The 27,334-nt window shown below is 38.9% G+C and overlaps 3 protein-coding genes across 6 annotated transcripts in view; 2 read left to right on the forward strand and 1 right to left on the reverse strand.

Moving 5' to 3' along the window:
- The window catches only part of LOC132795892 (flotillin-2), a 122,807-nt gene that overhangs the window by 52,488 nt on the left and 42,985 nt on the right, over positions 1-27,334 (reverse strand). The gene's annotated exons all lie outside the window — the stretch shown is intronic.
- On the forward strand, positions 4,427-17,058 carry LOC132796882 (glucose dehydrogenase [FAD, quinone]). Its single transcript, XM_060808225.1, has 3 exons — positions 4,427-5,206; positions 14,028-14,278; positions 15,079-17,058. Exons 1-3 carry the CDS (start codon positions 4,749-4,751, stop codon positions 16,461-16,463), a joined length of 2,094 nt encoding a protein of 697 aa, XP_060664208.1. The 5' UTR covers positions 4,427-4,748; the 3' UTR covers positions 16,464-17,058.
- LOC132796797 (myb-like protein A) lies at positions 21,695-27,326 on the forward strand. Of its 2 annotated transcripts, none has more exons than XM_060808097.1 (2): positions 21,695-21,939; positions 26,466-27,326. In XM_060808097.1, exon 2 carries the CDS (start codon positions 26,490-26,492, stop codon positions 27,324-27,326), a length of 837 nt encoding a protein of 278 aa, XP_060664080.1. In that variant the 5' UTR covers positions 21,695-21,939; positions 26,466-26,489. The 2 variants fall into 2 exon arrangements, with proteins under 2 accessions (XP_060664080.1, XP_060664079.1); XM_060808096.1 differs by having other exon boundaries at positions 21,695-21,911.

Here is a 27,334-nt window from a genome sequence, read left to right on the forward strand (position 1 = left end):
AGGGTCTGCGGCTTTTGAGGCTGTGGGCTGGCAACTGGTGTCTAACGAGTCTTTAGCTTAGGAATAGGTCACGTAGTACTCGTGCAATACTTGTTCATATGCCACGCTCCGTTGCGGCGATTGGGTTTGTTATGTTTGCATTTGTATTTGTATTTGTATTTGTGGTACGGCCTCAGTTACTTTTGTATTGACAGATACGTTACACAGATAGATGTAGATACAGATACGGATACAAAGACAGATTGAGATACCCAGTGCACTTGTCGCTTGCCACCGATTGCGGTTGCCCCACAGCTAACAAGTATTGTTAGTGCCTTCTCGCCTCTATTGTCGTTTAATGAAGTTCATTTTCGATTTCATTTGCTTCTCGCGTCTCGACAATGACTCAGCACAGACCACAAAAAAAACAACAAAAAAAAAGAAAGAGTGTTGCCCACATTATGTCACCCCGCACTTCAGCTTCAGCTTCTGCTTCTTCATCTTCGTCGTCTTCTACATTGCTACAAAGTGTGTTTGCATTTCACTTTTCATTGCTTTTAAGTACATTATTTTCAACTTTATTTAATTTTCGTTTGTTTTTGGGTGTTGATTAGGAAAGCAACAAACGCGCGTCGCTAAACTGTGAGTAGAGTAGAAGCAAGCAGCACTCATAAGAGCCGGAAACTTGGCGGTGCGTTATGTCGTAATTGTGGCGGAAATGACCTGACTCACATTTAATCAGCCGCAACACTTCACACGTGGCGCCATCTATTGGCTAATAGCTCTGGCTGTGGCTGTTGATACTCTTTTTAAGAATCGAACTCTGCTTTAAGCGGTGCAACTTTAGATGACGTGACTCACATTTAATCAGCCGCAACACTTCACATGTGGCGCCATCTATTGGCCAATAGCTCTGGCTGTTGATACTCTTTTTAAGAATCGAACTTTCAAGAGCCGCTGTTGTTGTTTTTTATTTTTGCTCAAATTCTCAAGACTGTCTGTCAATTAACACAGTTAGCTTTATGCATGCCAAATTTCATAACATAATCTCGGCAAAAGCAGCGTAAAGCAATTAACAAAGTGTCCAAGCTGTTTAGACATTGCCTAAGCTTGTCCCTCATCTTGTGACATTTCTCAATGATGGTCGTAAATTCTATGGCTCAAATGCTTAGCTCAGTCCTTGAGCATTCTTGACTTGAAGGGAGGGACTGCCAACAGAGAGTGGAAAGCCACCTTGGTCAAGTTTCATAATTGCGGAATTTCCCAGGTTGAAATTCATAAATTTTCGCATGGAAAACTCACGCACAACAACAACAGCAACAACAACCGCAGCCGTTTGACCTTGTGCCATTAGCAATATCAACAACAACAACAACAACGGCAACAACAACAACAACAACGGCAACAACAAGATGAGCAATCGTTGCATATCGTATCAGCAGCGAGCTGAGCGTTTTTTATTGTCGCTCTGTTAATTTGCGGGAATTACATTTTGTTAGTGTCTTCATCAGCGTCTGTTTTGACGGGGGCAACATGGGGAAGTGCCTCATTAGAGCGACTTCTTCGCAATGCTTCTCCTTCCACTTTTTCCCGCACTTGAGCCGAGAAATACACACATTCCCCCCGTCCCCTGACCCCACAACGTTCGTTTACATAATTGGATTTCAATGCGATTTGAGCACTTTCGATTGGGACATGTTTTGACCTCAGAGAAGTGCTTTAACACACACACACTTTACAAATCTGAATAGTTTGAATGCAATTGCAAATCTTATTTCATGCTGCACATTTCATCATCAGCGCTGACAAAGAACATTCACTTTTATGTAGATATCGATATCTGCATAAATTGAATTGCATAAATATGTATTATTATCGATAATTTCAATTGAATCGTTGTCCATTTCGTCCAATCGATTGGCTCACGCTTAATGACATTGTTTTCCAGCGGTTTTCGCGCAATTTGGTAATTTCGGGAACAAGTTTTGCACATATTACAGTTGTTTTCATTTTCCAATTTTCAATTTTCGAATTTCCAATTTTGTTTCTTTTTGGGTGGGGAAAAAAACACCAATTTAATTCTTACGTGTCCGCGGGAAATGGAAGCTGAGATATGTACATGATGACAGCATTGGCTCAGTTCCTGATGTCGTTGTTGTGGCTTACGTGAGCGAATACACAACATAACACACACACACACACACACACACTCACACAGAGATGTACTTACAGCTGTAGATCGTCGGGTAAGTGCAGATAACTGTTAAGTGAGCATGAAGGTCGTTTGGCTAAGTGAAGTAAGTGAAGTAAGTTAAAAGAGAAGCCAATACAAAAACAAAAATGAAAGAAAAAAAAAATGCCTAAAAGCCAACATGAAAATTACAAATGCCAGAGACAGCAACAACAACATCGAAAACAACAACAACAACAACCACAACAGCCAGAGACTGGGTGAGCAAGCAGCAAATGTCAGCTGAGCGGAAGAGCGAGGCAGGAGCGCCAAACGGTTGGCAATCGGTTGGCAATCGGTTATGCGCTCGCCGAGCCGAACCGTTCAACCGTTTCGCAACAACTCCCGCAGCCAAAAAGGAGACCATCAAGCTGGAACGCAGTCGTCGTCGTCGTCGTCCACAGCTCTCCAATTGCGGCGGCCCCCGACGATGTGTGCGCTCTGTCTATGTGTGAGTGTGTGTGAGCTCTAGAGATGACAACGTGACTGCATTCTCATGCATTTCAAAAGCTTTTGAATGTACTATTTTCCAATTGTTATTTCTACTATTTTTTGTTGTTCATATAAATAATAGTTTTTTTATTAGAAATATTCCAAATATTCCCTTTTTTTGTTGTTTATATAAATAATAGTTTTTTATTATAAATATTTCAATTCTACTAGTTTTTGTTTTTCATATAATATAAATAATAGTTGTTTATAACAAATATTCCAATTCTACTATTTTTTGTTGTTCAAATAAATAATAAAAGATTTTATTATATATATTCCATTTCTATCATTTTTTGATTCATATAATTGAAAGTTTTTTATTATAAATATTCTTATTCTACTATTTTTTTGTAGTTCATATAAATAAAAGTTGTTTATAACAAATATTCCAATTCCACTATTTTTTGTTTTTCATATAAATGCTTTTTTATAATCAATTCTCCAAAACCAAATTTTGTATGTACTCGTTGAATTTAATTATTTCTTAATGTCATAAAATTTAAATTGGGATGTTCTGGTAAGTTTTTTAGTACATTTTGTTTAACGAAAGTCGCTTTGAAGGATATTCTATGTGTTATTTCGTAGATATATAAAGTTGTTTGTCCTGAAAAACTAACTTGTAAGCATATAGTCATGTAAACTTTAAAAATATGTTCTATTCGTGTATCTTACTCTGTGTTTTTAGTTCTTTATAGTCAAAGCGACCACTCAGTAAAAATCCGATTAATTTGTTTTGTGTTTAATATTTCATGAAGCTTAACTGAATCTTACTAGTAAGGAATACAGTTGGAGTCTTATATTGATTATTATATAAAAATGTACAAAGCAGATATACTTGAATAATTTAGAGTTTTTAACCAAGTTCAATATATCTTTAAGATCCGATTTGAATATTCAATAATAATATATTATCAATTCATACTCTTTCATTTTACTATTATACTATGTAGATCTGCATGTTGTTATTTCCCAATGAAATTGTAGTTGGGTTAATACAGAAAGATAAAGAATAAAGTGAGCACGTGCAGTGTGAAGAGCACACTTCGTGTTCGCTTCGTGTTCGCTTCGTGTCACGCGCTCCACTCGAATGACGAGGCGACTACTCACTAGAGACGACTCTGGCTGACGGCGATCGCGAAGCTGAGCTGAGCTGAGTGGAGCGCATGCGCAACCGCAACCGCAAACGGACGGCAACCGCAACCGCTTCAAGCAGAGGCCTCTGCAGGCCAGGCCAAGCCAGGCAAGGCAAGGCAGGCGCTGAGAGAGCGGGCAGAGAGGGAGCGGGAGCGGGAGCGGAAGAGAGGGAGCGGGAGCTGTTGTGCTTGCTGCTTGCAACAAGAAATTGAAAAGCAGACAAAACGTCGCACACGAGTTGCTATTGTGGCTCAGAAACGCAGCGGCTGCCAAACGAGTCGGTTGCCCACTTTTAACTTTAACTTTAACACTATTTATTTATTTCCATCGCATTCATTCATTCATTCCCATTTTTGGGGCCAGGCCAACAAAAGCCACTTGAACGACGCGACAACAACAACAACAACGACGACGACGAGGAACTCGAGTCGAATCGCACGTTTCGACTAAAACGAATCACAATTTCTAAAAGACAATTTCAATTCGTTTTTTTTTTCTATTCTTTTTCGTTATCTATATATACAAAGGTATATATACCAATTTTTTTTTTTTGTGTGTTTTGCTTTCGAATGAAAGTGCACAATTACAACAAACAACAAACAAAGTGCAGCAACAACAATTGTAAACGTGCTCGTAAATGTGATCGTAAACGCACGATGTCGATGGCGAGACTGTGATTGTGATTGTTATTGTGAATGAAAGTGTCGCACAGAAAAATCCTCATCACATCTCATGGCATGCGGAAAAATGTGTTGAGCGTGTTAAACAAGAATTCAAGTTGCTGTGAACAAGGCAACAAGGAAGAGAGCATTAAGGAGCTTCAACAGACAGCTTTAAGGAGCTTGAACAGACAGCTTTAAGCTTTATAACCACTGAGAAACAAGACGTCGAGGATCACAAAACAATTGCAATTATGGTTGTGGTTCCCGCAATTGGCGCCGCCGCCGTCTCGGTGGGCGGTTTGCTGTTCAAGGCTAGCGCCGCCTCAAAGGCGGCAGCCGCAGCGGGCGTGGCAGCTGTGGGCGCCTCCAAGCTGGGCCTGGCCATAGCCACGGCCATCAAACTAACAACGGCAGTGATCGGTGTGGGCAAACTGACGATCATTCCGTTTCTGATCGCTGCGATCGCGTATTACAATTACGATCTCTTTGATCCGGAGAATCGTCCGTTCAACGTCAAGCAGGTGGAGTTGGCCTACGATTTCATCATCATTGGCGGTGGCAGTGCGGGCACAGTGCTTGCCTCCCGACTCTCCGAGGTGCCCCATTGGAAGGTGCTGCTCCTCGAGGCGGGCGGACACGAGACGGAAATATCGGATGTGCCGCTGTTATCACTCTATCTGCACAAGAGCAAAATGGACTGGAAGTATCGGTGAGTTAGAGGGAGCGAGAGAGGGAAACAGTTTACACACACACATTCGTATATACTCGGACTTGGGGCCTTCACAGTGACATAGTTTCGGGAGGTCAGGCAAATAAATACACATCAACACGGAGCCCAACAGCTGTAATTATTGTAATAGACTTGACGACAACTAAACGCGGTTCGCTTCGTCTCGTCTCAACTAAACTAAACTAACCTAAGTACACAATTGTCATTCACCATTTGCCACCTTTCGGTCAAGACAAACACAGCACTCCCTTTGCCGCCGTTTAAGTTTTGGGATTTGGGTTTGTTTTTGGGCTTAGGCTTGGACCCGTTGATGCGTCACATTGATGACTTGCCGTTTCAATAATGTGGCACAATCTTTTGGTTGGCTCTTTAATGCAAATGATTTCTTTTCACTCAAATGTCTGAATTGTGCTCGATTTCTACAAAGATTGAAGGTCAGCTTGAAGAGCTCAAAGTACTTTGGAATTGATCTAAATCAAAAGATCTTGCAGCTCATCACAAATTAGTTGCTCAATTATGACGCTGATTTATGGCAGCTTCTTTGCTACCTCATTAATTTTATTGCTCATTCTAGCTGTTGTGGAGAAAACTCATTCAATCACAATTACAACTTGTCAAATGTATTGTGAAAAGTCATTTAATCCGAATTTCAGCTTGTCACGCGCGATATGCAAATCGAGTTTCATCACAATAGAATTTACTTTCTCACACAAAGAGAAAAGAATGAGTTTCATCAGTAGTGCCATAAAATGAGAACAAGAGTCGAAATTACATGTGCCTTAATTGCTGATAGAATCGAAATTAAATGACAACTTAACTGTCCATTTTGATTAGTTCATAGAACGCAACAACAATAAAGTTTTCTTCTTGTTTGGAATTCAATTCCTACGCATTGTCACCTTTCTTTCCTCATCTCGCTGTCTGCTCTGGTATTTGTTCAATACATTTTTTTTTGGTGCTCAATTATCGAGTTGTGCATTTACGATCGCCAAAAGAGAAAAAAAAAAACTAAGAGATCTGCGAGTTAGCAGCAAACTGTTAAAGTGTTGCAGCTATTTGCAAAGTCTTTTGAGTTTTTTTTCATGGGTTTTTCTCGTCTCGGTCTGCGTCTGTAGACAAATTTAATTTGACTGCAATAAACAAATAAATAGTTTTTCGCAGCAATTGTACAGTCTGCACATTGTGTAATGTACCGCAAAAGAAAGAGACAGCGATGGAGAAAGAGAGTGAGATAGCTGATTTGAAAGTCACTCTTTGAGTGCTGCCTACGTGACTCGACTGAGATTCCAATTAAATCAAAGATATCACTTAATTTATTCTTGCCCCACTCTCTTGCCTCCTCCTCCTGGTATCTCTGCTCATTTGGCTGAAACTGATTTAAATTAGAACGCGCTACCGTTAGGAACAGTTGTGTAGCTTCTCTCTCTTCGTTGCCATGATGAAATATCATCATCACGAAACTATCAAACGCTCGATCACCTGTCGCCCGATCACCTGTTTCTACTTGCCTCGTTTATTTATTATTCATGAGCTCGCCTTGATGAGGTCTTCGAACGCATTTCAATACCGTAATCCATTTAACTGTTTAGGGCCAGCCGTCTAAGCCGGCTCGCAGTCGAACCTTCGCTTGGCCCAGCCCAGGCCCTAGCGGCCACAAAAACTTAAAAAAATAGAAAAAAAAAAATTTCACTTTTTTTCGCCGCAGAGAATTCCATTTCCCATTAGCATGCAGCTCTAAGACATTATCATAAACATATTTTCAATTCCAACTAAAAAACTAGTAAGTAAGCTACAGTCGAGTGTGCTCGACTGTAAAATACCCGCTACACATTTTCAATCAAAGCAAAACAATGCGATATTACTCTAAAATGATGCAAAATTAATAAATTTGAAAAATACTGAAAAATATTCAGTCTTTGGTATATAAAGATACTAAAATATACATAGTCTTTGGTATATTTTAGTATACCCATTTTCAATAAAAACAAAACACAGCAGTATTATTCTAAATTTTTACCAAATTAATATACCGAAAATATACTGACATGCAGATAATCTTCGGTATATAAAATACTAGAAATTGTAGTCTTCGGTATATTGTTTTAGCATATTCTGTATAATACTTATTAAAAATATACCGAATAAATATACTGAAAAATACTAAATCACACAAAAATACTGGAATGTAACCTATCTTTAGTATATTTTTTATTTTTGGTATATTAATTTGGTATATTTCAAGTATAAAATCGCAAGCTTGGTATATTTAAACTCTATTATATTCTATATAGCTCAATCTGTTGTAGTCTTTGTTTGTTAACACTGATTAAAATTTTTATAATTAGTTTTGGGAATAGGAGATCACATCTTCTGCTTGAGAGAGCTATAATACCCTTCGACTTTATACGTAGCCGGTATAAAAACTCAAAAAAACGTGGCAGCAACAAAAAGCATTTCCATTTCATTTGGTTCACGTTGAGTTTGACGGCGACGCTTAGATTGTTGGTAATTGAAAGCAGCAGAGCGGGGCAGTTGCTGCTTGCCACTTGCTGCTTGCCACTTGCCTGTTTCGCTGTTGCCGGTAAAATAAATGCGAAATGCACATACACAAACAGAGGGGCATATTAAAAATTGAGTGTATGTGTGTGTGGAAATCTGCGCCTGTTTTTCCGCGCCATTGCATCATTTATTGTGTGTGTGTGTGTGTGTGTGTGTGTGGCAGGGGGGACATGCAATCGACAGACAACTGGTTGCAATCAGCTGCGACTGCCAACAACAGACTCCGCTTTAGCTGCAGCTTAAGCTGCGAGTCGAGTCGAGTCGATTTGAAGCCCTGTCCCAATGGGCGACTCTTTATTCCTTCGGCATTTGGCATCATGTGTACAATTTATTATTTTTTTGGCATTTCCATTCGATTAACCGAATTGGTAATACACTGCCTACCACATGCCACTTGCCACATTTGCGTTGCACTTCAATGATTTGCATCGAGTTGGTAAACAAATTGTTGACGTCGCCTTTTAATTGCCAATTCTTTAGCGCAAAGGTATTGTAAATTTATATTATATTAGCTTTGAATTTATTTATTTAGTTATTTGCAAACTTATGAAATAGCTGAAAGTAATACATAAGTATTGAGAGCTTGAAGCTTTAAATTATTTTTTACCATTTGAATAAATACAACTTGCATTGCGAAATTGATTTTAAAGTACACGATAGTTGCTGTTTAATTATATTTGGTAAAGTGAAAATATAATATTACTGCTTTTTTTATTTATTTTGTCTCTAAGTTGTGGCTTTTAATGTTGTCTGCTTCTCATTGATTGAATAAACAATTTAACACTGTTTTAACAACTATTTTGAAAGATTTCAATTCTTTAATTACTGAATCGTTTTATGCTGCTCATAATAAAAGAAAGCCATGCTTAGACATAACATATTCAATACCATCTTCACCTTTGCATTTATCTGCCATCTCCATAAAAGTTTGCAACGAAAACTGAGGTCATAAAACAAGCAACTGCTAAAGTAGTTAATAACAAACACTATTCAAAATTAAACGCTACTTATAGCGATAAAAATATAAATAGCTGATTTTTAATAACTCTTCTTGCAAATAGTTTTTTATTAAGAAAATATTCTAAAAAATAAGCTTACAACGTTTTGCCTAAGATTTGCCACAGATGAATTTATTTGGCAACTCGTTAAAGTTGCTGTTAAATCGACACTTATGAAGTGCATTTAGTATTTGCGACACTTGCTAAACATCAATGGACCATCATCAAGAACGCCCAGATGAGGCATTAACTGTGGCACTTTTGGCATTTGGATGTCAAGTTGTGTAACTGCTGCTAACATTTTAGCATTTGTGTTTGTATGTGTTGTGGGCAATTAAAACGCTCTGAAATTATCATAAAGAGGCGACGCATTCCATGTGTTTTGATAATCACACACACACACACACCTGTTGCTTGTTGTTTGAGTGTGAAAATATTTCTCACAGAGTGAGACCCAAAACTGAAACTGAAACTGAGACTGGTTCAGGTCTGAGGTCTGGTCATGCCTCAACTTCTCGGTGCTCTCAACGGGTCATCAATCAGTTGCATGCTGCATATTAGCGATATGGTTGTTGTTGTTGTTGTTGTCGTGCTTATGTAATATATATATATGTATATAGTAACGACCTCAGCAAATTGGCACCGCTATTTGGAGTTTTGAGCAGGGTGTCATTAATGTCATTGGGCGGACGGCAAATCGCCTCTCATGGCCCCAAAGTGGAGTGTTTGACATCGACACCCATGGCAAATACTACGGCACTCGGATGTCGGGCATAAATTCCAAATATTTAGCTTAAAGCTGGGAAAGGGGGATAGACTATTTAGCCGGCATATCCTACAAACACACACAGAGTTTCCCAACAACTCTCAATACGAAAAAAAACCGGATCGAGCAGTGCCCGAAGTGGGTTAATCGGTTACAGGTTTGCTTGCTGCTGTTGCCTGGAAACGAAACGAAATGAAATGAAACACACACACACACACACGCGCGAGTATACAAATATGTACAGAAGACAGACCAGATCAGGCAACAACAACAACAACAGCAACAACAACAATGACAACTGCAACAGCAACAGCATTGCGGAAAGTTGAAGCGAACTGCTTGCTCACTTACCAATTGCAATGAGCACAATTGCCAATCAAAAATACATGAAACGCAAACCAGCAGCGGCAACAACACCAACAACAACAACAACAAAAATCACCTCAACAACAGCAACTCGAGAGTAGCTGCGAGCGGCGACAGGCTTCACTGAGTCGCGCTCTCTTGCTGCATATGCTAACACACACACACACCCATACACACACACCCATACACACACACCCACACACACACACCGAGACACTTGTCAACAAGTTGCCAGCACACAAAATTGTCGGCAATTTCACAATTAATTTGTCGCTTTTTATTTGACCACAAAATCAAAAGACTTAGGACACGAACTTGCTAATATCAACAAAGTCTGCGCGCAAAAAAAAGACGACAAAATGTACCGCAACAAAACTACTTTTGATGGCAATCATCAATGTCCATCTCATTGTTGTAGTGCATATTATATTCGAGACACATCAAGACCTTGAATTCATCCAGTTAGTGTTTGGGCGATTTCTACGACTCTCCTCCTCACAGCCCTCAACTGAGCTCAACTCATCGTCAATTGGTGTCAATTGAATTAACATTCAAGAGTCAAGCCAAATCACGCAACATCACTTATATTTTATGTAAGCAAGACTTTTATTTTCGCAAATTTTTTACAGCGTTAGGAAAAGTAAATATTGATATAATATTATGGCAAACAAACGGGGAATCGAAATATCATTAATCAAAAGAGAAGCACACACACACACACAATGATCCCCAAATTAAAAGAAACTAATCACAGATTTTCCAGAAAAAAAGCGAAAGCTCAACTAACTCAGTTATATCAATAATGAAAATCAATAATCGCTTAATCAATGAATTGAAGGGGCAATAATCGTATCATTTATATGATAATCTGACGCATCAAACTCGAAATTTGTTATAATGATGCATACTAAGCAGGTTGAGAGTGCAGACAAACAATTCAAAAAACTCATAAATGCCTATTACAATGTTTGGTGTGCAAAAATTAGCTAACAATAATTGGTAACATTTATGCGCACTAACTGTTAAATGGCCAATAAAAAAAAAGCACAGCGCTAAGCAAATTGCGTCACATTGGACCTAACATAGGCCGAGAAACGTGCGTCAAGGGAAAGTTGAGCTGTATCTGACTCTGACTCTGACTGTGACCGACTGACTCAATGACTCGAATGCCTAAAAAGACTGAATGAGTTATTGGAGTGAAGGCGCGTACTCAATAACTGGAACTACGCCCAACAATGCGGCCAAGGGACGGAATGTCTTTCCCTCTCTCTCACACACTCTAGATCGGCGCCAAATAGCATAAATTAATAAGCAAGTATATTAATCAGCTTCCCGGAGGCGTGAAGAAGCGCAGACAATGACAATAAAACAATACAGATACAAGGCATAAATAAATAAAGTTTATCGCGAACATGAATCAATAAAGCAAAATGACAACACTTTGACCACTTTCATATCTCGCCAACTCTCTCAACTCTTACGCTGTCAAGTGTGCTCCTCTCTCTCTCTCTATATATATTGGAGACTTGATTATCGCCTTCAATATCAAATCGCAATATTTCTCTTTCATTTCTGCCATTTGCACGTCTCGCTTGGCAGTTTGCCTGGCCAAGTTTTCCGCAACTGACATTTCGTTTCCTTTTTTGTTGTACCCTCTACATAAAGATTTCTTCGGGTTTGATGAACTACCTCTATTTTCTATGTGTTGAAGTTTTTTTTTGTTTTGGTATTGAAATTCTCTTGACATGAATATTTAGTCAATCTATTTTCCATGATTCCAAGAATTTCAAGGCCTTAAAATAATTTGCAATTCAATGTGACAAAGTCGAGAAAAGTTTTCTATATTTTTGTAATTAAATAACATATGATGCTATATTTACATAATTTAATATCAGAAGGCGTCTATATTTATATAGTTAACTATAATTCTATATAATATTCTATACTAAGTAGTTAAGAAAGTTTTCTATATTTTATAACTCAATATTTTCGGAATTTTTATATTTGCTGAATTCTTTTCTTACTACAAATACGACAAAATCGACACAGATATTCTAGAATTAAATATTTTGCAATATGAGAAAGTTGCCTATATTTATATAATTATAAATGAAATATTTAGGAATGCTAGAAAAGTTCTCCATATTTCTATAATTCAATATTTCTCGGAATTTGTATAATTGCTGAATTCCTTTCTTAATAATATTATTAAATTTATATAATTAAATATTTTGGAATATGAGAAAGTTGCCTATATTTATATAACTATAAATTAAATATTTGGGAATGCCAGAAAAGTTCTCCATATTTCTATAATTCCATATTTCTCGGAATTCAAATATTTGCAGGGTATTCAGCTAGTCGTTCTTTCCGTGAACGTGGCATTCTTAATTATTTTGTCATGTTTGGAAGTTGGCTACAGTTTTTTAAAGTTGCAGTTGCTTAGCTCATTGTGGATTGTTCATTGTTGTTTGTTGATTGTTGGTTAGATGTTGTTGTAGTTGCTGTTGTTATTGTTGTTGTCACTGTCGCATATGCTGCACATACATTTATTTAATTTACAGTTCGTGCGGGACCGTTAACTGAGGTTTCCTGTATATTTAATAAACGCGTAACCAACAGGCCAACAAAAATTGTACTAATTAGAGAGTGGCCCCTGCGAGTCTAATGCGAGAGTAATGCGAATAATGCGAGCAATGTGAATTAAGCGAATAATGCGACAGTTGTAGGCGTTTTGTACACAATTTGTAGTCAAATGTTGGGTTAAGCTTGAGAGCTCAAAGCGATATCCGGCGAACAATGTTGTCAAGGGTTATTTAATTCAGTGACAGTAAATTAATGTGCTTGAGATGTAATTGCTCTAAGGCTGCAACGAAGGCAATGCCAGCAATTGTTTTAATTGGATCATATTTAATGCATTTGTATTTATATTTTTTTTACTAAAATGTCTTTTCCTGTACTTTTTGAATTACTATATTTCTGTATTTAATAATTGATTAAAATTGTATAAATGTAAACATTACATTTACAAAAGATAAACATTTCATTGATCAGCCCTTTATTCTAATGTTTAGATTTATAAAAACTTATTCACACAGTTTCTTGGGTATAACTTATCTTGTGTTACTAATAGAATACATAAATTTAATCATCAACTACAACAAACATACTCTATTTTGAATGTAGTACAAGTAGTAGTACTATAGATATACCAATTCTAGGCGTTGGTATATATTATAATATTTTTGCGGTATATATTTGGTATATTTTTCGAATGTGAATGAACTTATGTATAGTCAATCACATTATACTTTAACTATCTTGGTTGTCTTTCAATGCAAATATTTCTTTAACACATTGCCTAACATTAGACGAATGGCTGAGAAGTAGTTAACAGTGATAATTGATAATTGAAGGAGAACACACCGTTGTCTACACACTCGTAATTGACAGCTCGAAATAATTCGAGTCGCGTCGCGTCGCGTCGCGTCGAGTCGAGTGAATCAACTCCTGGCTCAAGGCAATCGAGTGAAGTTAAATGCCATTTATTGCCATGGGATGATGTGCATTTTAGGAGCTCCGTTTCAATTGAATCTGCAACTGGAGGCTCTTTTATTTTTCCTAATGACCGACAGCGAAGCGAAGTACAAGGCTATAGCATTGCTTTTTGGTTGTGCTGTAATAAAGTTACCGCAGTGGGCCAACAATTGTTGTTAATCGTCTTATGTTTTGCCGTTTGCTTCTGTTAAATTGTATGTGCTTTTTATTTATTTATTTTGTTTGTTGTTGTTTTTTTTGCTGCTGCTCTCTTATTGCTTTAACCATTGCTTTGGCTTTGGTTTTAGCTTTTTCTACTATTTCATTTTTGTTTACCTTTCGAGACGGTCAATGGCGCACACATGCTGCGCCAGACGTTGCCTTAGGGCGTATTTAGTGGGCGTGGCCCTTGGAATCGCTTAGCTGAGCTTAGCTAATGCGATTTTATTGTCGTGTGTGTGTTTACCTGTTGACTGTTGATTAATGATGAAAGCGCTGCCAACACATTCGCTAATTGTTTACGTTTTCTCTGCTCTCTCTCTCTCTCTCTCTTTCTCTATCTCCCTTCTTTTAGCACACAGCCACAGCCGACAGCTTGCCAGGCGATGAAGGATAAACGCTGCTGCTGGACACGTGGCAAAGTGATTGGAGGCAGCTCCGTATTGAATACGATGCTCTATATTCGCGGCAATCGTCGCGATTTCGACAATTGGGCGAATCTTGGCAATCCTGGCTGGTCCTACGAGGAGATTCTGCCCTATTTCCGCAAATCGGAAGATCAACGCAACCCCTACTTGGCACGCAATAAACGTTATCATGGCACTGGTAAGTAGAGTGGCGTAGAAAGCACACAATAACTCAAATGATTGCATAACTATTTATAAAAGAGCTTAAATGAGCTTTGACATCTTAACATAAAGTCTAAGAAAGCTCTTTAAATCAAGGTAATTTTCACTTCTGTTTATTTAAATATTAAAGAGCTTAGACATTCTCGCTTAAATTGAAAGAAAGCTTTTTTTAAATATTTCAATGCAACTTCTGTGGCTACTATTTTCTTCAAATATTTCCATAGAAGTATTTAAGCATTAAATGTGAGCCCACAACAACTTAAATGGTTGCAATAAAGATACTTTGTCAGACTGTTGACTCTTATTCTGAAAAGAGTTTAAATGAGCTTTGACATTATTTCTTTAAAGCAACGAAGCTAGGAATTTCAATGCAGCTTCTGCTGCTTAACTTGAAGAAGTATGTATTTAAGTAATACAACAAAATGGTTACATTAAAGCTACTTTACAAAAAAATTGACTTTAATTTACAAAGAGCTTACATTAACTTTGCTTTTTTAAGCTTAATTCGAATTGGTTTTTCACTTTATTTTCACATATTTCCCTAGAAGAAAAGCTTCTTTAAAACTATTGACTTTCATTTTAAACAGAGCTTAAATGACCTTTGACTTTATACTTCAATTGCAACAAAGCTTGTTAAGCATAATATTTCCATAGAAGTAAAGCTCTATACATACATTTGCCAAGCAATTGAGCTTTGTTGTCCTTTGATTTAATGTGCTTTGAAAGCTCTTCAACAAAGTCAAACTTAGTTCTTTAAACTATCATTCATTCTTGCAGGTGGCCTCTGGACTGTGCAGGATGCACCCTACAACACGCCCATCGGACCCGCCTTTCTGCAGGCTGGCGAGGAAATGGGCTACGACATCGTCGATGTGAATGGGGAGCAGCAGACGGGCTTCGGTTTCTATCAGTTCAACATGCGACGCGGCTCACGCAGCTCCACAGCGAAATCATTTCTACGTCCCGCCCGACTGCGTCCCAATCTGCACATCGCCCTCTTCTCACATGTGACTAAGGTGCTCACCGATCCGGTGACGAAGCGGGCAACTGGAGTGCAATTTATACGCGACGGACACCTGCAGAATGTGTATGCAACACGCGAGGTGATATTGGCAGCCGGTGCCATTGGCACACCGCATCTGATGATGCTGTCGGGCATCGGGCATGGCGAGGAGCTGGGAAGATTGGGCATACCTCTGGTTCAGCATCTGCCCGGTGTGGGCCAGAATCTGCAGGATCACATTGCCGTCGGGGGCATTGCGTTCCTCATCGACTATCCCATATCGATAGTGATGAAGCGCATGGTCAATGTGAATACGGCGCTGCGCTATGCCATCACCGAGGATGGTCCCTTGACCTCCAGCGTCGGACTGGAGGCAGTGGCCTTTATCAATACCAAATACGCGAATTCCAGCGATGACTGGCCGGACATGAACTTCATGATGACTTCCGCATCGGTGATGTCCGATGGCGGCACTCAGGTGAAGACCGCCCACGGTCTGACCGATGAGTTCTATCAGGAGGTTTTCGGGGAGGTAACGAATCGCGATGTGTTCGGCATCTTTCCCATGATGCTGCGACCCAAGAGTCGCGGCTACATTAAGCTGGCCTCCAAGAATCCGCTGCGCTATCCATTGCTCTATCACAACTATCTAACGCACCCCGATGATGTGAATGTGCTTCGAGAGGGCGTCAAAGCTGCGGTCGCCATGGGGGAGACGCAGGCGATGAAACGCTTTGGCGCACGCTTTTGGGGCAAACCGTTGCCCAACTGTAAGCATCTGACACTGTTCACGGACGAGTATTGGAACTGCTTCATACGCCAGTACACGATGACCATCTATCACATGAGTGGGACTGCCAAGATGGGACCACCCAGTGATCCCTGGGCCGTGGTGGATCCACAGTTGCGGACGTACGGTGTGCCCGGATTGCGGGTGATCGATGCCAGCATTATGCCAGCGATCACCAATGGCAACATCCATGCGCCCGTCGTCATGATCGCCGAGAAGGGCGCGGATCTCATCAAGCAGCTGTGGCTGACGCCAACCACGGCGCCGCCATCGTCGCAGCAACAGTGGCGCAGCAAGCGCAGCATGCGACACGGAGGAAACGAGACGCTGCCGGAGGGAGTGCATCAATGGTCACTGCCCAGTTCGTAGCCAAATGCTTTAATCGCTTACCCGAACCGCAATCCCAATGTCACTGCCTGCTTAGACCAAAACTAGATGCAGCTTTCAGGTGTGTGTGCGCTGTGCTGTAAACAGTCAACACAACGCAGCGTGACACCCAAAAAGCTTTAATGTGCTTTTGCAAAGTTTCCCGTTTTTTTATGCTCAAAATGCTCCTTTGCAGTTGCTCTCATTGTATGTAGATCGGGTAGTGTTTAATGATTAATTAGTTAGTTAATTCACACATTGTTAATTTATTAAGCCTCAGTTCGCTTGCTGCTCCTATACTATTCTACTGTGCGTTGTCCTTAGTCAATTAAGCGCTTTTTGTAAATATCGAGTCATTTATGCTAATACATTTGTTTTATTATATATAAATATGTTATACAAAATATTCTTTTTTTTTTATTAAATCTTTGTTGTGTGAGTGTATGTGTATATCAGAAATAGAAATATGTACCTTTTCTATATGCTTAAGCCGCGTACACTTGAAGTACCTCAATTAGACTCTAAGTTGGATTCGAAGCAATCAATGTATCAATAGTTGTTATGTTTAACGAATAAATGAATACAAATAAAAATAACGTGTAACAAATAAAGTATTGTCAAAGTTTATTTGGATTTATTATCGATCAAAGTGTTTAAATTGGATGTTGCTATTTCTTCAAGTTGAGCTTTCGCTAATCGCTTCAATTTCTATGATCTTAAACTGTTAGTTGATCGTATTTTAAATATTTGCTTAAAAAAAAATGAATATATCACATATTCAAATCCTTACCACATAAAAATGCAAAATCTTCAACAGAAACTTCACTTTCATATCAGAGTTCATAATTTAGTTCATTGCATTTGAACTCATAGTTATGCTCAATGCATGTCAAACCTCTGTTGTTTTAGCGAATACACAAACCCCGTGAAAATCGTCTGCACACTTAGCGAGCACATCAACCTCTCGCCTAGCTCTACCAATTTGAGCTTTTGTCGAAGCCGGACTTTAAAGCTGAGCTTAAGTTTAAAGCTTACCTGAAAAGACAAAATGATAAATGTTTAGCTTATGCGTATACTATTTTAAATTTGAAAAGCTTAAAATTACGATCCCATAAGTTTGATTGATATGTCCGCAATCCAAGACGTAATCGAATTTCTTATTAATTTCTATTTCCAATATGAAATATTTGACAAGCGAGTTTACAATCAACTATGCAAACTATTTTTAAATATTATAGCATTATGTTGTAATAATACTTTACAGCGGAAATTGTAATGAGGAATATGTGGAGTAAATTCGCAAAGATTATTGAAAATATCCACATTCATTGCATTGATATATTATATATATATGTATAGATAAAGTTCCTCATTGTTAAGAGCATGGTCTGATCTTGGCAGCAGTTCCAATTAGGTGCGCTGAGTAAATTGTAATTGTAATGTAAATGGAATTCCAAAGCAATTACGATAACAATAGTAATTACAAACTTTTTATCCAATGATTATTGCAATTAGCGCATTTCTTAGGGTTGGAGTTAGAGGCCTCCTCTTGGGTGCTACAAATAATGGCAATAAAAACTAACGGTGCATATAGCCCAGGCCATAAACAATGATATATTGAATAATGCATTTGAGGCTAAGACAAACGTAAAAGAAATCAAAAGCATCGAGTAATAAAGTGCTTGACTGGCGAATGCATGGCGATTAGATACCCTGTAAAAAGGAAAAAACAATTCGGTATATCTACATATCTTTATACTCGTATAGAAGACTATAAGTAAAAATTTAACAATTTTGATATTTGATAATAACTTCGCATCTCTCTTCACAGCCCAAAATACCCCTCACATAGTTGATTATGGCCAAAGACTCGCATAATGCTGGCCAATGATTTGTGTTAACAAAATACATTTGATTGCCAAAAATTTTTTTTTTTTTTTGGCCAGCCAACCGACACAGCGATTCCTGCATGGGGTTCGGGTCGCGGAAACTGGTCATAAATCCAAAGCTGGACTTGGCTTATGGACTTGGCTCCAAAGGAACGCTCTCAAGTGCGACGCATAAATATTTATACACCTTTTGGTAGTTGACTGACTAGCTGCTGGATCTGGCTGTATAGCTGGATGGCTGAATGGCTGTCTGGCTCGCTGATTTTGGCCAACGCCAATGACCGCCCAAAAAGCAAAAGGAAAGTTACAACAGTGTCAACCAGTGGCTGGCAAAGCCATTTTGATATCATTCCATCCTCTCCAGCAACTGTTCGTCTGTCTCTCTCTCTCTCTCTTTTCCTTTTTTTCTGATTTCGATTTCATTTTCCAAGTGCAACTGCAACGCGAAGTAAAACCTTGAGCTGTCTCTGTGGATGGCGCTTGTCGGAAGCCGGCCAAGAAATCGCTGAGATCGCGTCTTGTGCGGAACCAAGTGAACACAATTTATTTGACTTGACTCAATTTCATTTGTCGCTGTTGTTGTTGTTGTTGTTATTGTTGCTTGCTTGCTTTCCGTTTGCATAGAGTTCAAATTGCAGCTGCGGTCCAAGTGGCCCTCCGGTGAGTGCCCCCGTTAATGTTGCTGGGTTCAAGCCACTTGAATGAGTTAATGAATCAACACAACACAACACCGAATGACATATGAATGAATGAATGAATACGCACAGCACAGCATACACAAATAGTCGCAAATTGTTGCAAATGTGGGTAGTCCACAGCCAAGAGCCATCAAAGTGGGCTTCAGATGAACAACGATGCGTGTGATATGTTTATGTGTGTGTTTGTGTGTTTGTGTGTGGGGTTTTCTTGGTTTGGGGTCGTTCAACGTTTCAGATGAAGACGTTGCACTCTCAAGTGAATCAAAGCACCTAAACGGCGAAGGTTAAAGCTCAAAATTGTACCACAAAAGCTAAACAAACAAATTTAATTGCATTGGAAGTAATTTAAAGTAATGGGATACTTTAAATATACCTTAAGTATAGCGAACGATTGACTGAACCTTGTTATTATTGTATTTAGCTTCGTTTCACAAATTGATCTGTATTTATCAAATTATCCAACAATTTCCATGATCTATATTTATCGAATTATCTAGCAATTTTCATGCACACAGAATATGCAAATTAATCTAATCGAAACTAATATCATATTTAATTATAACTCTCTATTAATGTCTTTCAGCTTTATAATCATTCATCATATGTAGTTATATATTCCTCATTTTAAAAATCAGAACTTGAGACAAAATACTTATTGCATATATTACATAGAGAACACAGAGAGATGAAGAAATCTTAAATCAAGATTTTTATACTAAATTTGCATTTTAAGATTAAGAAAATCTTATTTTAAGAATAAAATCTTAATTCAAGAATCTTTTATTCTATATTGAAAAGTAGATTGCAAATTTTGATTTGAAATTTTTTCGATCTTAAAAAAAAAAAAAAAACAATAATGAAATAAGAAATTGATGTTGAAACAATCTTTGATCTAGATTTTTATGCTACATTTGTTCTATCTGTGTAGCTCTCTACTTTTTAATATAATGAATATATTACTACATATTTCTCTCGCTCTTCAACGATTTAGATACTTTATTAAATGTTTGATTTATGTATGTATACTTAACACCTATTTGTCATATGATCAATTTGTGAATTAAATTTACTCAAACCTTTTTTTTTCTTTAGATGTGAACCTAAAGGTGACAAACTTGCTTAATTTCTTATTCCAGTTTAAGAATAAAAGTAGAGCACTTACTAATAGCGAATTTGATCTAAAATAGAGCTAGTTTAAACTAGGACTGGGTGTTTGGGACCCGGTTTAGGACACTTCTTGTTCCAAAGTAGTTTAAAAGTAGTGCCATTAGCGAAGAATGATGTCTACGCATGTAGGTTAATGGAACCAGATGAGAAATAAATACAGCAACAAGCCAAAAATGCAATATCACGATCAAACTAAGGAGAAAAGCCTATCAAAACATTCCAAGGCGAACTTCAAGGTTGAAATAGCTATCGATTTAATATCAGCTTAAAAAGCAATGTCACATGAGATATGTCCATATGTGTGTAATGTGGTATTTACAAGTTGTGGCAATGATGGTGGGTGATTTGTGAGCAGTGAGTAGTGAATAGTGTAAACATTATCGATATCACAATGACGTGCAGAGATATCTTAATGCAACGCAATTTGCGAGATGTTTGAGTAATAAAGTCAAGAGCTGCCTAGAGTCAATAGCGAGTATAAAAATCAATAATGAGCGGATAAACAATCTTGTAAAACATTCATGATCAGTGTCAAGCAGCCAGAGAGTAGCGTAGAGGAGCTTCCAAAAAAGCTTTTCTCTACAACGCCAACAACAACGAAGAAAAAAACCAGTCAACGTTTGCCAAAGCACGTAGACAAAGGCAGAAAACGAAGCCGAAGACGAAGACGAAGAGGCCGACGACAAATGCCGAACAGCGAATGAAAACGAAAGTGCAAGCGCAATGGTCATGGTAACATAACAGCAAAGAAGAAAAGAAAGAAGAAAAAAAAAAAGTAAGAAAGCTACAGTCGAGTGTGTGTGCTTGACCGTAAGATACCCGAAGACAATTGTTGCTGCTTGTAGTCGCAACTTTTACGTGTGTTAACAATCGCAATGCAATTTGCGGGAGTCGTGTAGAATTTTAATAGCTTATAACTCGCATTACAATAATATGGCAAATGCAAGACTTTGTTTATAAGAGATTCATTAGCATTTAGCTTGTAACATTAGTCACTAGCTTATCATACACGATCGATCAGTGGGAAGCGGGTATTGAAAGTTGTCTTGGGCTTGGATAGTTGGGAAAGCTTCCAGCCGAAGACGAAGGCGATGGCAGTGACGATGACGATGGCGATGACGATGGCGAAGTTGCAGACGAAGCCAAAGTCGCAGTGGAAGCAAAGCTTTTTTTGGGGTTGACTGGCGTCGGTGTTAAACCGATTTGTTCATTGAACAAGACGAGCCCGTGGCGTGCGTATCGTGCAGCAGCAGTCAACGTTAGCGTCAACGTCAACGTCAGCGTCGTCGAAAGTGCCGAGAGCGTTAATTACATAAAAAACAAAATATACAAACAACAGCAATAACAGATTAAAATTGTAAAATTGTATTAAAACGCGATCCACATCGACATCAACATCGACATCAAAGCAAAGCAAACGCAAAAGCAAAGCGAACTTTGTCCCGCCGCAAAACAATTTTTTACATCTGTTGTGTTTTTGTGTGAGCAAGAGAGAGAGAAAAATAAAAGTGAATAGCTAGCATAATGTGTGAAACAAAGGAAAGTGGCAGGCCGTTGCGTTTGTGGTAACTGCAGACGAGCAACAACAGGCAACATCACCAGCAGCAGCAACAACAACCGAATCAACAACAACAGCAACTGCGATTGCAACTGCAACTGCGGCAGCTAACCACGCGACACAGCGGCAACCAGCGGAGGCAAGTTGACAATAAGACAACCGTACTTGTAAGCACAAATACTCTTATAAGCCCACTAATACACTAACAAACACACACATACATACAGCAAGAGATCCACGCACTTGCTTCACTTGTCCTAATTTTCACTTTTTGGAAAGCGCGCGCGATCTCGTCTCGTCTCGAGTTATGCAACAGGCAAACAAAACGACGCTGTCGATAGCAATAACCGATAACCGATAACAGACTACCAATTACTGATTACTGATTAGCGATCGTTAGCCCATTGCAAATATCGTGCCCTGAGTTCTTATGTAAGTGCGATCCGTTTAACTCGACAACTGAGCTTTGCTGGCCCATTCCTGCTGCACACGTTCGAACACTTTCTAGCTTTCGGCAGCCGCCTCGCACCTTCCTCCAAGCAAATTATTATCAATTTGTGCACGTCCGATGCTATAAATAGCCAATCATGACGCCGCTCTTGGCCACAACACACACATTGTAAAACGATTAAAGCCAGCCACCAACTAGCCAAGCCAAGCCAAGCCAAGACCCGCAGCCAATTGGCTAAATGGAAAGCAAGCGCCATCCAAACAGAAATTGAAAAAATCACAAAAATAAACAATATTGCCAAATGAATATCCCTCTGCTTAAGCGCCACTTTTTGTCGCAACAAAATCAAGTTCAAGTCGCGATCAACTTTAATTCCAGCAACAAGTCCAAGTCAGCGTATATAGACCAAAGTCAAGGCGGAAAATTTGCAGCAAAAAGCGGAAAAATGCAATTGGAGATGTCATGGAAAAACTTGACTATTTACTCTTGCTCGAAAGCAGACAACAAGTAAGATCGAGCTGACAAATAAAACTGAGTCTGAAGTGAATGAAATAGGAATACCCTAGAATGCATTTTGTACTGAGTAATTTCCCTTTCATAGTAAACAGCTATTCAGAGATATTTTTAAATGCAATTTCGAAGATTTTAAAGTAATAATCTAAAAATTAATTTGAAAGGGCAAAACTTGGCAAATTTTAATCGAAGATCAATCGACAGCATATAAACATGCTTGACAAATTTAAATCAAAGTTTAATAAATAGCAGTAACAATCTTTAAATTAAATTTTAAAGTTTTAAGCTAGACAGACTTTAACCAAAAATCAATTGAAAGATTGAAACTATCTATAGATAAAATTTCAAAATGTAAAACTTGACAGACGTTAAGCAAAGATCATTCTAAAGCAGTAACAATCTTTAAATTAAATTTCAAAGTGTAAAACTTGACAAATTCTAATCATAGATCAATCGACAGATTTAAACAATCTTTAAAAGAAATTTCAAAGTGTAAAACTTGACAAATTCTAATCATAGATCAATAGACAGATTGAAACTCTCTTTAAATCAAATTTCGAAGTGTAAAACTTGACAGATCGAACGCTTAAGTTATGCAACTTTTGAAGCAGTTGCAAGATATAAGCGTTGCATTTGGCAGTTGCAAATCCAACAAGTTATTAAGAAGATATTTCACAAATGTGCTACAACTTTTCCGTACACTAATTTCGATGGCATTGCCAAAGCAAAGCTGCTGCTACTGCTGCAATAGGAAAAGGAAAAGCAAATGCTTTGCAATAGATTTTAGACATGCAATCGCCATTAGACTGAGCAATGCAATGCCTTCAAGTTATTTGGCCAATGCAGCAGCAGCTGCAGTAGCTGCAGCTATTCCAAAACAAACTCAAATAACAAAACGCAAGTGTCCCTGACTGAATTGTTGGCAAACACATCAAAGATGTCTAGGGGAAATCTTTTGCAGTTGAGGGTTTCTTCATTGTTTTTTTTTTTGGGTCCGGAAATGCGAATGAAACATGACACTTGGTGGTAACTTGGCCAACTATTTGCTTAGCTTAGGATGGCTGGCTGACTAATTAGCCGCGCGTTTTGATTCAGTCAGCAGCGCCATGCGAGCGTGACTAAGGCGAGAAAGTGTCAAGACCTGCTGCAGTTAGTTGACTTGGGCTTTTTATGACCCACAACGCGCACACAGCACAACACAGCACAGCAAGCAAACAAACAAACAAACAAAAGCAAACCAAAACCTAAAACGAAAAAACGTGCGGTCAATAAAAATAGAGAAGAGAAGAGCCCAGGCAAATGTCATCAATTATAAGCCGTAAAGTAAGCCCAGTCATAATTAAAAGCTGTCAAATCATAATTGACGGACAAGACGAGCCAAAGACAGACAGACAGACAGACAGACGAAACAACTGTACCATGAAATTGTGCGACTGAGGAGGCTGAGCTGAGTTTCTAACAATGTGTCAATTGCATAATAACGCACGAACAATCGACAGCAGTAACAACAACGACATCAGCTCATCAGGGAACTGGAGCTGTAGGGTTAGCTGACTTTGCCGGATGATGTAAAGCGAAGAGCCGCTAACAATAATTCAATGAATGAGAAAAGCCAAAAAAAACGAGATTGCGTCATTCGTTGCCTCTGTGAGTGTGTGTGTGTGTGTGTTGAGGGCCGGTGTTGCCCCAAATCTTAACGAACGGGATCTGTCCCAAGGGCGTTGCATAAATTAGCGCGTATTGCAGCCACAAGCGAACAACATCAGCCAGCAACCAGCAACCATCAACGATTCACGATCAACGATCAACACCAAATGTTTCGTTTGCTTTTATTAACGGTTTTATTTCTTTCCCTTGTCTTTTGGGATTTTTGGTTGTTTTGTTGTTTCGCATTTAGCTCAGTTACAAGCCAACCGCGAAGACGTTGCAACGCGCCACTGCCAAAAAAAAAAACCCAAAAAACAACAGCAGCCAAAAATAAAAATACTATTCGTATAAATTGCCAAAAAAAAAAAAAAGATAAACAAGTCGGCAATTGTACCGTTACTTTTTTTGCACATGTAAGCAAAATGAACTCGGAACATTTCATGTGACATAGTGCAAAAAGAAAAACAAAACAAAAACACACAGAAAATCAACATAAAACTACCATAACTTTCGATGGCCAAAGGAGAGTAGGAAGCTTCACGAATGAAAACGAAAAACTCGCTCCTTCGTTGGCTGGCTGGTTGAGGGGATTGCTTTCACTGCTATCGTTTAAATCGACCACGACAACACGTTGATAGTGTGGAGTGGAAAAACCACAGACAAGCAATTAAAGCTGCCACTGCCGAGCAGGCAGGAGCAGGGACTGAGACTGAGAGGGAGACAAACGCAATAACGAAATTGCATTTTACAATGAAATATACAAAACTGAAACAGAAATTGACGAGGATTGCGCACAAAGTTGCTTTTCCGCCTGAGACGACGACGGCATTGAACTTGAAAAACTTGAACTGAACACTCGCATAGAAATAGCGCGAAAGCAAGAGTGGGAGGAAGCATCAGCATCAGCATCAGCATCGAGTGTGTGTGAGAGAGAGAAAGAAGGGGGCAAGCATGTGTATAATGAGATGCTGTTTTGACATCATTTAAATGATTATTTTGATTTTTATTTCATTTTCAATCACCGATTTGATAACATTTGCTGTTGTTGCTACTGCGGCTGCTTCTTCTTCTTCTTCGCTTGCGAAAAATGTAAACAAGTTCGTTGCCTAAGTCTTTTGTTTGCCGTTGAGAAGCGACCGCATAAAACGTGCGCGCGCGAACGTATGTGTGTGTGTGTGCCCGTGTGTGTGTGTGTGCCATCAATTGACCAACGCAATATTGGCCAACGTCAGCGCTTCCGCGCTTTAGGGTCGACTTGCGTCCGTTACTTAAGTACACCGAAACTAGTTCGAAATTTCATTTCATGGAAATGCAAATGCAAATGGAAATGGAAATGTGATAAACGCGCTTGCTACACACATCTCAGCCAAAAATAGTTATGGCCTCTTTTGCAAAATGTGTAAAGCACAAAAGACGATATATAAATGCGAACAGCTGCGTTGCTCAGTTTAGTCCACAACACTGACAAGTGCTCGCTTAAATGCAAACACATTTTGTGCCTCAAAAATGTTTGAATAATGTGAGTGAAAATTCAAGAGAATCAGAGAATAACGCAAGCTTTAAGCAAGTGCATGGACAACTTAAAGAAATACTAGAAAGAGTAATGCAACTTGACTCTTACTTTAATCAACTCAAGTTCAACTTGAAAGAATCATAGAGTGAAGCAGTTGAATAATCAAGAATATAAAATAATAATAATGTATTAATAGATATAGATAGATATACTAGATACAAATATGAATGCCACAATATACTAGATATACTAGATACAAATATGAATACCACAAGCTGTTTTATAATACTGAATGGAATATACTAGATATACTAGATTAAAATATAAATACCACAAACTGTTTTATAATACTTGATATTCTGGATACAAATATGAATACCACAAACTGTTTTATAATACTAAATGGAATATACTAGATATACTAAACACTCTACTAGATATACTATATAGAAAAGTGAACACCACAAACTGTTTTGTAATACTATATATACTAAATATACAATATATGGAATTAAGACTACATTCACCTAATTGATCTAATAATTGTCTATGCTTATTTCTGTTTGCAGTTCTGTCCATATTGCCATTAAAATATGGGCCAAGAGATATCCCAACAGCAGCAGCAACACCACAACCAGAACCACAACCAGAACCACAGCCACAGCCACAACCACAACCACAGCCATAACCAGAACCACAATCACAATCATAACCTCAATCAGAACGTGAAGCGTGCACAGCAGGCACATCGCAAGAGCTACAAGGATCCCATCTATACGCCAGCCAGCAATCTATCGAGCAGCTCCAGCTCGAACAGCACCGACGACTACGACGCCAACTATCGATTGCGTCACAAATACAATCTAACCAAACAGACATACGAACGGACCAAAGTGCTGGGCATTGCCAGCACTCAATCGGACAGTGATTCGCACTACGCCAAGTTAAACCACAACAACAACAGCAGCAAGTACTTGCAACGCAGCTCGTCGCAGAGTTCGGACAGTGGCATCTACAATTCGTCGTGTCATTGCTCCTCGTTGTCATCGCTGTCGGCGGTCAGCAGCAGTTCGGCAAGCTCGAGCAGCGGTTGTCCCAGTTCTCTGGTGTCGAGTAAATCGAGTCGTTCGTTGGACAAACAGAAACACTATTTAAGCCACCATCTGTATATCAAATCCTATCTGGATATCTTGGAGGAGGACGAACGGGCGCGCGCACACTTCAAGTCAGCGCGTCCGGGCGGCATACGCAATTATACGCCGAAAATTCTCGGCGGTGATTCGGCGAGTTCAACACTCTCAGCCAGTGCACCTGCATCGAGTTTCGGTTATCCGTCACATCAGACATCAGCTACTAAGCAGCGAAGCAGCGTTAATTCGACGACAGCTGTGGTTACGGGCAGAAATTGTAAGGACGATCCTTGGATTTGACAATTACT

This window comes from Drosophila nasuta, chromosome X, assembly GCF_023558535.2.
Source record: "Drosophila nasuta strain 15112-1781.00 chromosome X, ASM2355853v1, whole genome shotgun sequence".
In the NCBI taxonomy this organism is placed as follows: domain Eukaryota; kingdom Metazoa; phylum Arthropoda; class Insecta; order Diptera; family Drosophilidae; genus Drosophila; species Drosophila nasuta.

Bases quoted from the DNA above. Each gene is read 5' to 3' on its own strand.
- LOC132796882 (XM_060808225.1), top strand. From the start codon at position 4,749: ATGGTTGTGGTTCCCGCAATTGGCGCCGCCGCCGTCTCGGTGGGCGGT. The intron at 5,207-14,027 runs GTGAGTTAGAGG...CCCTTCTTTTAG, and splicing joins AAAATGGACTGGAAGTATCG to CACACAGCCACAGCCGACAG. The intron at 14,279-15,078 runs GTAAGTAGAGTG...TCATTCTTGCAG, and splicing joins TAAACGTTATCATGGCACTG to GTGGCCTCTGGACTGTGCAG.
- LOC132796797 (XM_060808097.1), top strand. From the start codon at position 26,490: ATGGGCCAAGAGATATCCCAACAGCAGCAGCAACACCACAACCAGAAC.